This window comes from Pseudochaenichthys georgianus, chromosome 22 (genome assembly GCF_902827115.2).
Source record: "Pseudochaenichthys georgianus chromosome 22, fPseGeo1.2, whole genome shotgun sequence".
NCBI lineage: Eukaryota > Metazoa > Chordata > Actinopteri > Perciformes > Channichthyidae > Pseudochaenichthys > Pseudochaenichthys georgianus.
In genome coordinates, this window is record NC_047524.1 from 32,280,871 (window position 1) to 32,294,202 (window position 13,332).

Here is a 13,332-nt window from a genome sequence, read left to right on the forward strand (position 1 = left end):
GTAATTTAGCAACAGAAAAAGGCAGGAATTGCATTGGACCCGCCCCCCGACGACGCCGGCCAATAGGAGAAGACCTCAGATGACAACAGGAAGAGTAAGCCAATAATTGATCTCTTCTACCTGCTGACCTGGGCTGACGGGAGATGAGGAGTGCGCCTCCTTTTGAAATTTCATTTGTACACCACCGCATCTTTTGTGTAATTAAATGCTGTTAACTTTTATAAGCTTCCCTTGACTCTTTTCAGTCTCTCCTGCCTTCAGGGAGGTTTTAGATGGTTTAGAACAAGAAGGAGAATATAGGTAAGTGCTAGTTTTTTTGCGAGTCCAAGTACCGGTTCCCGACGTTCCGGTTTTAACCGGACTTGAACCGAAACTTTTTACAAGTCCAGTACCGGTTCGGTGTACCAGTACGCAGCACTATCTCTTAGGCTTCTGGTTTGTTTACAAGTCCAACCTAGCCGGTCTCACCACGGCTCTCCCAGACCTGGTTCTCGGGGTAGGTGGCAGATCTTGAGCACCGGGCTCCGGAGGTTCTGCAATATGCGGCTCTGGACCACCTCCTGAATGCTGCTCTGCTGCATCCCTGCCGCTCTTCTCTGACGAGGAGTACATGGGGATGAGATGATGGCGATTACGCCGGACTGTCCCATGAGGTCCCTCAAGAATGTAGGAGCGCGGCGTGTTGTGACTTCCCATAACCGTTCCACTCGCCTTCTGATCCGTGACCCAAACCTCTTTTCCCTGTGCAAGCCTCTCGAGACTTCTCACTCGATGACGCAGGTTGTACCGCTGTGCATCCTTTATTCTCCTCTCTCTTTCTCGCAGAACTACAGCCTCGCTGTCGGGAAGAGCCGGATCCAGCAGCGCTGGTGATGTTGGCACCGTCGTGCGAAGCCTCCTCCCTATGAGAAGTTGCGCAGGGCTATACCCGTTTTGTAGTGAGGTGGTTCTGTAAGCCAGCAGAGCCAGATATGGGTCTGCTGCTTTCTTAAGGAGACTCTTTACAGTCTTCACAGCCCGTTCTGCCTCACCGTTGCTCTGTGGATATGTTGGGCTGCTGGTGACGTGTTTAAATCCATACAACTCTGCAAACTCTTCAAATGCCCTTCCCGAGAACTGCGGCCCGCTGTCTGTGACCAGCGTCTCAGGGATACCATGTCGTGCAAAGATGGATTTGAGATGGTGGATTACATCTGTTGATTTTGTGGGTGTCAGCAAAGCCATTTCCACATACCTTGATGCATAATCCACTACCAGCAGATATGACTTGCTTTCCAGCATAAACAAGTCGGCACCCAATTTCTGCCATGGTCGGCCTGGGTATTGTGTTGGCATCAGCGGCTCTGGGGTTCTGTCTCTCCTTGCTGCATGTCCGGCAGTTGAGAACCAACCCATTCAGCTGCTGACTTAGCCCTGGCCACCATACAGACTGTCGGGCACGCTCCCTACACTTCACCACTCCTTGGTGACCTTCATGTAGTCTGGCGAGCACATCATTTCTCATTGTTGCGGGGATGACGAGTCTGTCCCCCTTTAAGAGTAGTCCTTCCTTTACAGTTATGAACGCTTGTTCCGCCCAGTATAGCTTTATGGCTGGTTCGCTGTTGCTGTGTGCTGGCCATTTCTCTTCACACAGCTGCATCACTCTTCCGCACACACTGTCCTTTGCCAACTGCTCTTTTAGCTCTTCCAGGTAAGCCATGCTTGCTGGCAAACCATCGATAATCATGTCCACATAGATACTCGTGCTCTCGAGGAACTCTTTTTCATCTGGTGTGGAGTCTCTTTTCACAGGTGCACGTGACAGTGTATCAGCCGTCCACAGGCTTTTCCCTGGCACATGTGTGATTGAGTAGGAATAACGCATCAGGCGCATCCGGAAACGTTTAATCCGTGGGGGAAGCGCATCCAATGCCTGAGACCCCAGGAGACTCAGTAGAGGTTTATGATCCGTTTCCAGCTCAAAGTGTCTACCGATGAGAAAGTTGCAAAACCTTTCACAAGCCCAGGTTAAGCCTAAAGCTTCCTTTTCTACCTGTGCGTATCTCTGCTCCGTCTGTGTGAGAGAACGTGACATATAGGCTACCAGCCTCCAATCCTCTTCCCATTTCTGCAGAAGCACACTCCCCAAGCCGTATGATGATGCGTCTGCTGAGACCTTGGTTTCTCTGTTTGTGTCATACGGCTAGCACTGGTGGAAATATCAGAGAGTCTTTCAGATCTTGGAAGTCTCTGGCCTGATCGATGCCCCACGGCCAGCAGTTCTCTTTGGAGAGCAGGTCTCGAAGTGGCTTGTCTCGCTTTGCTAGCTGTGGTATGAACTTCCCCAGCTGGTTGACCATGCCTAGAAAGCTCCTCAGCTCGCTCACATTTTTCGGCTCTTCCATTTTCCTTACCGCCTCTGTCTTGCTAGGGTCTGGTCTAATGCCGCTAGCAGTGATCACATGGCCCAGGTATGTCGCCTCCTGTTTGGACATGTCACACTTTTCCACATTCAAGGTGATTCCTGCCTTTTGGATCTTCTCAAGCACAGCATACAGACGAGCGTCGTGCTCCTCCTGTGTTTGGCCCCACACCAGTACATCGTCCATGTGCCAGACGACCCCCTCTAGTCCCTCAGTTACCTCAGTTGTCATCCTGTTTTGGAAATGCTCGGGGGCTGAGGCTATGCCGAAAGGTAGCTGATTGAAGTGGTATCGGCCAAAAGGTGTGATGAACGTTGTGTACTTGGCTGAGCTTTTTGTTAGAGGTATTTGCCAAAACCCCATGTTTGCATCCAACTTGCTGAATATTTTGGCTCCAGCCAGCTTTCCCAGTGTTTCTACAACTGAAGGTAGAATGTATTTTTCTCGACACACAGACTCGTTCAGTTTAGTTAGATACACACATATGCGAACAGCCCCTGTCTTTTTAGGCGCCACCACCATGCCAGCTCCTCAACTCTGCTGATCACCTCCAGGTCTTCCATGCGGGACAGTTCCTCTTTGACTTTGTCCATCAGTGGCAGTGGAATCCTTCTAGGCGTCTTCAGAGAAAACGGTTGGGCCCCTGGTTTCAGCTTAATGGCATATGGCTGCCGCACCTCTCCAATACCGCTGCATACTGTTGGGTAATTAGTCTTTAGCGTGTCCATAGTGACGTTGTCTAGTCGTGCCACTAGCCTCAACGCTACACTGGCAGGCCTCCCGAGCAATGCTGTTTGCAAGCGTCGAATGACATACACATCCTCCATAAGTTCTCTCTCTCCTTTCTTCAGCAGCATACTAGCAAAGCCTACTACGTCTAAAGGATTTTTCCCTGGACCCCAAAGTGGCTTCCTTGGCTTTTGAAGAGCTGGTGGAGCTTTGTGCTTATAGACCTCCTTAAACACGGAATGAGGAATGACTGTAACATCAGCCCCAGTGTCAATTTTGAACTGCACGCTTTTGTTGTCGCCATCCACGGATCATTGTCGGCCTCAATGCTGCCTAAGAACAAGCTTTCCTCTTCTTCATTAATCTCATGCACGCTTTTAGCTGCTTTACACACGCGCATATAATGTCCAATTTTCTCACATGCATGGCATTTTACATCCTTGGCTGGACACTCAGTCTTTACATGTGAAGGAGAACAACCACAGTTATAACACTTTGCATCATTACCCTTGTTGTATTGTGGCTTGGCTTGGTAGCTATTAGCAGATTGAGCTTTGTTTTTAGCATATTTGCTACTGCTCTTAAACACTCTGTCCACTCATTTAGCGTCACATGCCTCAGTTCTATCGTCACCTCGCAGAGAAGATTGTTGCCGTTTCACCTCTTCACTCTGCCGAGCCATGGTAATAGCTTTTCCCAAGGTAAGGTCTGAGTCCAGTTGCATCCGTTCAGACAGCCGCTTATCCGTCAATCCGACAACAAGCTCGAATGAGTTCATCATGTAGCACTCCGTAGCTACAATGCTCCGCTAGTGCATATAGAGCTGTGACGAACGAGTCCACTGGTTCAGCTTCTCCCTGTCTGCGCATATTAAACTTTGCCCGCTCATATATGACATTTTTCTTGACAACGAAGAAGCCTTGAAAGCCATCCCGCACACCTTGGTAAGTGTCTCTCTGAGCCGCTGTGAGAGTCAATCCACGTAAAATATCATCTGCTTCATCTCCCATGCAGTATATCAATGTGTTGACTTGATTCTCTTCTGAGCTACTGTTCAGACTACTTGCCAGGCGAAATCTCTCGAACCGCTGTATCCATTTGGCCCATTCCTGCGGTCTTGAAAAGTCGAAAGGCTCCGGTGGCTGGATGCTAAACGTAGTACTCGGTCCCGCCGCGGGTCGCGCTGCATCTCCGTTAGCATTCTCTTCTGCCATGTCCTCTTTCTTCCCTTTTCACCGTCAATTTGCTCCAAACAATACTTTTTCCCGGTCACACTCCATGTACTGTCGACAGGACTTCTGACACCATGTTGTGTTATTCAATAATACACGTGAGTTCAACTGTCACAATTACGTGTCTCTTTATTGGTAGCCCACATGCTAGAACACACCTAGCTCACATGCTCCGTTACCATAACATGTCCTCTGCCTATGACGTCAATCAACCGTGCCCGTAAGGCTTCACTCCTATTGGCTAACACACACACACACATACAATAACACCACAAAAACAATGTGCATAGCCCTTTTCAGGCCTACTGGGAGCATTTTTTAAAGAAGAGATTTAGTAAGTTACTGGTGTGACGGCCCCAGAGCCTGGGGCCTGTGAGTGTGTGTGAATGTTGCAGGTCCTGCGATGGGGTGGAGCTGAAGAGGCCAATCAGCGTGATCGGGGACACCTGGCCGGAGGTGCTACTTAAGCCCAGCTGCCCGGAGTCACAGCCCCGTCATGTCTCTCTCCAAGCCTGCTGCGGAGGGACTCACCGTGATCCTTTCCCCTCGTCCACCCTCTGCTGGTTTTGGTGTTGCCGAATAAAGTGCAGAGATTATTGGAAACTTTGAGCGTCTCTCCTGGGTTTTCTGTTGTGGCCAACGGGCCGGTCATAACAACTGGGGGCTCGTCTATCATGAGTAGGAACCGGGAGTTAGTTGGGTTGGTGTGGCGTTAGCTGTACCTGAGTAAGCCTGTGTTCGTGGCTAATTGGTAGCCTGAGTTTATTTTGGGGGAGAAGCTGGGAGCAGTATCGCCCATATGACTGTTACGTCACGTGTTGGGGATTCCCTCGGATGACAGTGACGTATGTGGCTTTATATGGTGTTGCATATTCACTATTTTGAACGTGTATGGTCCCGGGTTTGGGTGTATTGAGGTTTGCTTTTGTCCGGTAGCTGTGATCTGTTCTCTTAGATATTCGCTGAAACATAGGAGGTAGTGGTCCCGCCTGTGTGTACAATACCTGTAGGAGTGTTTCCCCTGGTAGGTTCAAGAGGCGTTTCCCCTTTGGGTTTCGTCTGGGGGGGCCTTGATAGTGTTGGGATACGGCGGTTAGAGCCTCACTTTCCCTTTTCCCTAAACTTGCTCGGGAGCACTTCCGTGGGTCAGGGGGGTTGCCGGTTACCTGGTAGCCTCTCTCGGTCCAGCGGGCTGTAAGTGCATAAATACCCACAGCTACGCCGCATGAAGACTAGGGGAGAGTTCCCTAGTAAGTTTGTGGTTAGGAAGTCAGCAAGTGGGGCTGCTCATTCCTACTGTGTGCACAGGTGGGCTAAGAAATTGCATTTCCTCTCTAAAAAATAGCGGTTGTCATATAGTATGGAGGATATTGTGGGGGCATTTGTTGCGGCACCGTCTGAAAGGTTTTTGGATCAGTGCACCAAGGAACAGTTGGTGAAAATAGCTGAGTTTTATGATTATGAGGTTGGCGATAAGAGAGCAAAAGAGTCAGTGAAGGCGAACTTAAGGGCTTGTTTGCTAAAAAATAATGTGTCTGCCACTGTAGTGGATGCTCCTGTCTCCGTGCGCACAGGGCACTTACCTCCGCCTGAAATAATGGCTCAGAGTGCCGTGTTGAATTTTGAACAGCAGAAGGAGTTGCTCAAATTACGCATAGAGTTGGAGACGGAAAAAGAGTTGGCCGTGGAGAAGATGCGACAGGGCATTGAGCTGGAAAGAGCGGCGTCTGTGGAAAAATTGAGACAGGAAACTGAGCAGGCAAAGTTGGAGTTGCAGAGGGAGAAACTGGTATTGGTTAGAGAGGGCAGAATAGTGGCTGATGTCCTGTTTTCTGATTATCCAGCTAGTCAAAGCGGGGCCCCAGGGAGGTCAGTGGATGACTTAAATGATTTGAAGTTGGTTCCCAGGTTTAATGAGAAGGATCCGGAAAAAATTTGTTCAATGTTTGAACGTCTCGCAGGTGTAAGGGGGTGGTCTGAGGCCACTCGCGTGTTATTGTTACAGTGTGTGTTAACCGGGAGGGCTCAGGAGGCTTATTCATCTTCATCTTTCAGTGGCAGTGACTATTTGCGCTATGATTTAGTTAAATCTGCCGTTCTCAGGGCTTACGAGCTGGTGCCTGAAGCTTATCGTCAGCGGTTTAGGAATTGGAAGAGAGGTGATAATTCTCACCTTGAGTTTGCTCGGGATATTTCCACCCATTTCGATCGCTGGTGTGCGGCAACTGACGTTGATTCTCACGGGGTGTTGAGGGATCTCGTTATTTTGGAGCAATTCAAAAATGCTGTACCGGAGCACATTGCAGTGTATATCAGTGAGCATGCAGTCAGGACAGCTGCTGAAGCTGCTGCGTTAGCAGATGACTATGTTTTGACACACGTTGGTGAAGGTGCTGCCGTACAAGGCAGTCACAGTGGAAATTCTTCCAGTAAGGGAGCGTGGTCTGGTCCTCCATTGAGATCTGCTGGGCAAGAGAGAGGGTATGGACGTGGTGCACGTGAGCCTGACAATGTGTGTCATTACTGTCATGAGCAAGGGCACTGGAGAAAAGACTGCAATGCATTTAGGGCTAAAGCTGAGCAGGAAGGGACTAGTGGTAGTCCCAGGCCAGCAATGTTCGTGGCACCTGTGGCTGAGCAGGTGACTGGGCGTTTAGACGGTGAGTTGAAACCACAGGGGTCTAGCCCAGAACTACAGTCTTATTTGCCTTTCATAACTGAAGGTTTTGTTTCTCTGGTGGGGAACGTTGAGAAGGTGCGGGTACAAATATTACGAGACACTGGATAATTTGATTCGTTCATTTTAGCATCTGCCTTACCGTTCTCAGAGGACACATACATGGGGTTGTTCATTCCGACACTTGGTATGGGGTTAAATGTTCTTCAGGTGCCTCTCCATAAAATGATGCTGGTTTCAGATCTGTTCAAGAGTGAGGTGGCGGTTGGCGTGTGGCCGGCTCTGCCCGTAGATGGGGTTACCATGATGCTGGGTAATGACATAGCGGGGAGTCGGGTGTGGGCTGATGGGGCACCTCCTGCTATCGTGGGGCCAGTGTCCCGGGTTAGCAGTGGTAAGCCTGATGTGTTTACAGCGTGCGCTGCGACACGTGCAATGAAGCGCGTGCAGACGGGAACAATCAGTAACACCCCACAGTGGCATTGTATGCCATGTGTTGATGTTCCCTGGTCTGGTTCTCATGGTGAGTCTCTAAAGAGTCGGATGGAGGGTGTTCTTCCTGGTGTGGGGGTGAAGGGTCGTGCTCACGGGTGTTCGCTTCGGGAGAATGTTCGGATGGGATACTGGATACCTCAGTGGGAGCATTTTCCTGGTCAACCTCTTTACCAAGGTGGGGTACATTCCAGGTTCCGTGACATGGCGAAAAAGAGAAGAAAAAAAACAAAAACGTAACACACTAGTTAGCTGAATGCCGTATTAGTGTGTTTAGATAGCCGATGCCTTCCAGTGTTTTTCAGTGTCTTTCTTCTCTTTTGTGTAGGTGACATAAGAGTGTTTGATCTGGGGTGCCAGGGTTCCGATGGGGACCCTGACTTTATGGGGGGGGCTGTGACGGCCCCAGAGCCAGGGGCCTGTGAGTGTGTGTGAATGTTGCAGGTCCTGCGATGGGGTGGAGCTGAAGAGGCCATCGGTGATCGGGGACACCTGGCCGGAGGTGCTACTTAAGCCCAGCTGCCCGGAGTCACAGCCCCGCCATGTCTCTCTCCAAGCCTGCTGCGGAGGGACTCACCGTGATCCTTTCCCCTCGTCCACCCTCTGCTGTTTTTGGTGTTGCCGAATAAAGTGCCGAGATTATTGGAAACTTTGAGCGTCTCTCCTGGTTTTTCTGTTCTGGCCAACGGGCCGGTCATAACACTGGGAAGACACATTTACGACCTGCACTACAGCAGCAAAATAAAAAAAGGGAAACCTGAAACCAAACATATAAAAAACAGTCTAACAAAGACACCGGTATTTAATTAACCAAAGTCGTAGATATTTGCACAAAAGGACAGTACCAACCTTCCACAGCTGCAGCTCAGTGTTGTAGCTGGTGGTGATTCGACCCAGAAGCCGACCAAGGTTCCTGTCATTGATGGTGTACCTGTAGAGAAAGAAATGCATGACCCTGATCAGCAAATCACATTAAAAACCAAGTGTTTTCTCTCCAGCAATATTCCCTTTTATATTACCCAGGTCCCTTCATTGCCATTTTTTAACCATCCACCAGATGCCCTCAGACTTTCCCTTCTTTCCCGGAGACTCTCCACCAATTTCCAAACCAACATCAATGATATTTGCACGTTTTGTTCAGCATGATAATCTCCAAATATTAACATCACTCTGGTTGAAGCGTAATCACCAGAAGTAGATTGTGAGCGTGTGGCTATAAACAAACTACATCAGGTTCGTGCGGCCGCTTGATTCTGGTATCAAGAGCATTTAAAAGGAAAGCATTTCGGACATATCTTCAGAACACTATTCCAGCCATTATGTCCGCATAGGTCAAGGGTCGTCAAACTCAAGGCCAGCGGGCCAAATCCAGCCCGCAACCTCATGTTGTGTGGCCCGCAAGAGCTTGCAAAGACTATAATATTCAATACAAGTGGTGTAATTGTTGAATATTTGCTTTAAATGATTTGCCCTAGACTTCTGCTTTCATACGTACTTAAGTTATTACCTGAACTGATAATAACCCAATGTTAGAGTCAATACTGTAATATAATACATTATTTTACATATATTATATATTTATATAGTCTTAAAGTTACAACTGGCCCCTTGAGTGCAACCATAATGCTAATGTGGCCTGCGATGAAATTTAGTTTGACACCCCTAGGTAGTTCCCGATCGCTCGTCATCTAAGACATATTGCTTCTACATTTGCACCATTATCTGTCAAGCTCAAGACTCATCCTCCCAGACTTCTTCAATTCAATTCAATTAACCAAAGAATACTTCTTGCATCTTAAAATGTAGTTTATGTTGCTTGCTTGATAGTGTTACTGTCTCTCTCTGTTCGTCAGGTCATAGACCTTGTTGCCCTCACCTGTTGACCAGGTAGTCCCAGTTGAGCGTGGTCCACTCCCAGGCCATGTCCTGCCCCAGTGGGTTGAGGGACACGTATCTCACCACAGTGAAGAGATCCTGACTCCTGACCACGTTCTCATCTTTAGTGGCCTCCAGCAGCCTGGGGACAGGACAAAGGTTATCTCTATAAACAGTTTCTTTCTACGGTAACTGGAAATGTTCACCTTGTTATAGTACATCAACATTTGAATATTTCCAACATGGCTGTACAAACCCAGTCTAACCCAGGCGATGCAACAACACTTCTTTAATAGTATCATGTAAACTCTGTGTATGATTACTTGTAGAGGAGTTCCACGTTCTCCACAGAGGCCAGTCCATACAGCAGCTTGTCCTTCTCCTGAGCCAGAGAAGTCTCTTTGTACTTATTGAACATTGTGTTCCACTTCGCTGCATCACCAGATTTCTTCATGCCATATCTATAGACCAACAGCCTCAGGTTCACCGCTACACTGCTGCAGGGCAAAAGGGAAATACATTTTAATATCGAAGAGGGATGGAAAACATTATTCTAGTCTAGTCTTCCCCTGTGTTCCATGTTGGTCCATTGTTTCCCCTCCATGTTTCCATGGTCTGTGTTCCTTGTGCTGCTCGTTGACAGAATGGACCGACCAACAATGGACCCAGCAGATTTTTATTTTTATTTGGACTTGTTCTCCCTAGAGTACACTCTTCAGTGTCATTATGCTGAATGGAGTAGAACCTCGGCTAAAAGGGACAACGAGGCGGTCCTCAAAAAGGCACAAATGGAGGTGGACAACGTGCCATGGTTGAGAAGCTCATTGCCTGAGTTTCTCAGAGTTTTTTCTCGTAGCCCTGAGTGCCAGTCTCCATTCTCTGACCCTTTCTTGGGATCCCGTCTGGTGTTTGGAGGTCCACGGAGCCTCCAAAAGACCTCTAAAAGACGCAAGGTCAGTAAGCCAGCTCGTACTCAGGTACCGGTCCTAGCAGCTATGGTTCCGGCTCCAGTGCCGGCCCCAGCAGCCATGGTCCTTGCTCCAGAACCGGACCTTACAGCCATGTTTCCGTGCTCCAGTGCCGGTACACACAATCATGGTACCGTGCTCCAGTACCATCCCACACAGCCATGGTTCCGTGTTCCGGTTCCTTGCCCAGCAGCCATGGTCCCTGCTCCAGAACTTACAGCTATGTTTCCGTCTCCAGAACCGGCCCACACAGCCATGATCCAGTTCCGGTTCCCACAGCCATGTTTCCGGCTCCAGAACCGGCCCATGCAGCCATGGTCCCTGCTCCAGTCCTGGCCCCAGCAGCCATGGTTCCAGCCCCAGTCCTGGCCCCAGCAGCCATGGTTCCAGCCACAGTCCTGGCCCCAGCAGCCATGGTTCCGGCTTCAGTACCGGCCCCAGTAGCCATGGTCCCGACTCCAGTTTCGGCTCCAGTACTGGCTCTCCGGCCGACGCCAGCTCCTGTCCCGTTGGAGGTCCCGCCGACTACTCTTCTGCCGGGGGTCCTGCTAACCCTATGTCCTGTTCCGTTGGAGGTCCCGCCGACTACTCTCCTGCCGGGGGTCCTGCCAACCCCTCGTCCTGTTCCGTTGGAGGTCCCACCATCACCTGTCTCGCCGGGGGTCCTGCCAACTGCTGGTCCTCTTCCGTGGGGGATCCTGCCAAAGCCTATCCCACTGGCTCCGGTTCCTGTTCGGCCGACACCAGGTTCTGCCCGGCCTCCGGAGCTGTCTGGTCTTCGCCCTCGAGCCCGGCCCCCTGAGTGCTGTGGTCTTCGCCCTCTGGCCCGGCCCCCTGACTCTTCATGCCGCTGCCTTCACCCTTATGCTCGGCCCCCTGAGTTCGCCCGCTGTGGCCTTCGCCCCTCCATGGTCTCTGCCTTGCCCCCGGGCCGTCCGCCCGAGTTCCCCACCTTGGACTCTGCCTTGCCCCCGGGCCTTCCGCCCGAGACCCCCTCCTTGGTCTCTGCCTTGCCCCCGGGCCGTCCGCCCGAGACCCGTCCTCCAGACCCCCTCCACCCACCCTTTCTTGGCCCTAGTTTAGGCATATTGGAGAAAAATCGTTATTGCACCCTTTAGATTTGAGACCGACAGACATATAGAGGAACGGACCGACTGTCACTGCCCGTCCCTGAAACCCCTGTTAGTGTTTGTATGTGTTTGTTTCTACTGTGTGTCTCTCTCTGCCTGCTGGTCTGCTCGACACGGCTGGGAGAAATCTCCAATCAACCACACCTGCAACCGGCTCATCAGCCACACTATGAAAGCCTGCAGCCTGCACTCATTCCCTGCCAGATTGTTGCGTGCCGCTCTAGCTTTTTACCAGCATATTCTTTGACAACTTTGCCTGCTTTACCTCACACTCATTTTTATGTCTCTCCCAGGAGGAATCCAAGGCCTTCCACACTCCCAAGACCAGCCAGGCCTCTCTACCCACCCTGGAACAACTGTTTCCCACTGCCGCCATAACCAACCTCCACTCCCAGCTCCCCTTTTCTAATAATTTTGTTTTACTTTCACCAGCTGATTCCGAGTCTGATTCTGGGTCCCCTCCAGTACATGTGACACCGAAAATGCTTGTCACATTTAAAAAAAAAAAAAGACTTCTGATAAATCGGAACGATAAAGCACGTTATCATACTCTAAAATACTAACATTCTGGCAACATAAAAAAATGTAACTTGCAGCTGAAAACGTTTTAAAGGTCACATGTCATGGTCCTTTCTACTGATCATAATACCATTGTTGAGGGATATTACAATAGAAAAATACTGTGCAATTTTCCAAACTCACATTGTTTCGCATACAGCATCTCTGTAAACTACGTGTATTCACTCTCCACTAAACTGCTCGTTGGAGCTCTTGCCCCCCTCCCTGTGAGCCCAGTGTGCTCCGATTGACCAATCCACAGACTTCCTCACACACACACGCAGCTCAGCTGATGTCTCCTCCGGGCTGCTGCTGATAACAGACAGTTGCGATCGCGGCGAAATTCTCTCTGCAGACCCATTCTCACAGCGTTTATCAACCTTTTTCTTCTCAATATCAAGCCACACTTATTGTTTTTACTTCGGCTGAGACTTTGTGTGTGCTCGGGGTGATTCACAACGTCCGATTGTTTAAAGTTGTGAATCGCGCTGAGCTCCGTGGAGGTGTGATTTCCTTGTTTAGCGATACACAGCGAAACACAGCCAAACTCACCCTGAGCACACACAAAGGCCCTTTCTCATTTCATCAAATCCCCCTCCTCGACTCCTCTGTCCTCCGGTAGTGACCCGGAAATGAATTTTAGCGCGCCATGTTGAAGGACATCCCATTTCTCTAAATGCACGTCGAGGACCGAGCATCGAGGAGCCTCTCTGGAGGAGCTCTAACCGAGGAGACACTGATGGGTCCTCCACGGTCCTCCACAGCTCCTTCGTGGATGCATTTCCGGGAACAGAGATGTTTCAAAGAGTCGTGACGCACGGCCGGACTTATCTCAGCCAATGACAGCTCTGCATGCATCCCCTGGATATTATTTTAGAAACTGCTTTCATCGCGACGCGATGTTTACAGAGAGAACAGCTGTGAGGTCCGTGCAGAAAGCAGAGCAGTGTGTATAATATATATCGCTCAGTATAACAGGCCTACTCTCTTTATTTGTTTTAGTTTAGTAGATATCTACAAACAAAGAGTCGATATTTTTCTAAAACCATTTAGTGCTTCACAATAAAATACACAACGGCTGTAGCCTGTTTTAGGAGCTGTATGTGGGTGTGTGTGTGTGTGTGTGGTACAGTCTGTGCGTAGATGCAGCGGACAGACAGGTCTCAGTTGGTTTGGTGTCCTCTGCTTACTTTTAATACTTGCAAATACAACTTTTGGCCCGTAATTTATTTTCCTCATTGTAGCGACCAGAGGGGGGGGATATAT

General features: G+C 49.7%; 1 protein-coding gene across 1 annotated transcript in view; it reads right to left on the minus strand.

Moving 5' to 3' along the window:
- Positions 1-13,332, minus strand: part of enpep (glutamyl aminopeptidase) — a 46,892-nt gene that overhangs the window by 2,821 nt on the left and 30,739 nt on the right. The window contains exons 18-20 of the mRNA XM_034110784.2: positions 9,734-9,907; positions 9,412-9,552; positions 8,385-8,466 (exon numbers count right to left, since the gene is read on the minus strand). Of these exons, the coding sequence (XP_033966675.1) occupies positions 8,385-8,466; positions 9,412-9,552; positions 9,734-9,907 (397 nt within the window). The remainder of the gene's footprint in view (positions 1-8,384; positions 8,467-9,411; positions 9,553-9,733; positions 9,908-13,332) is intronic.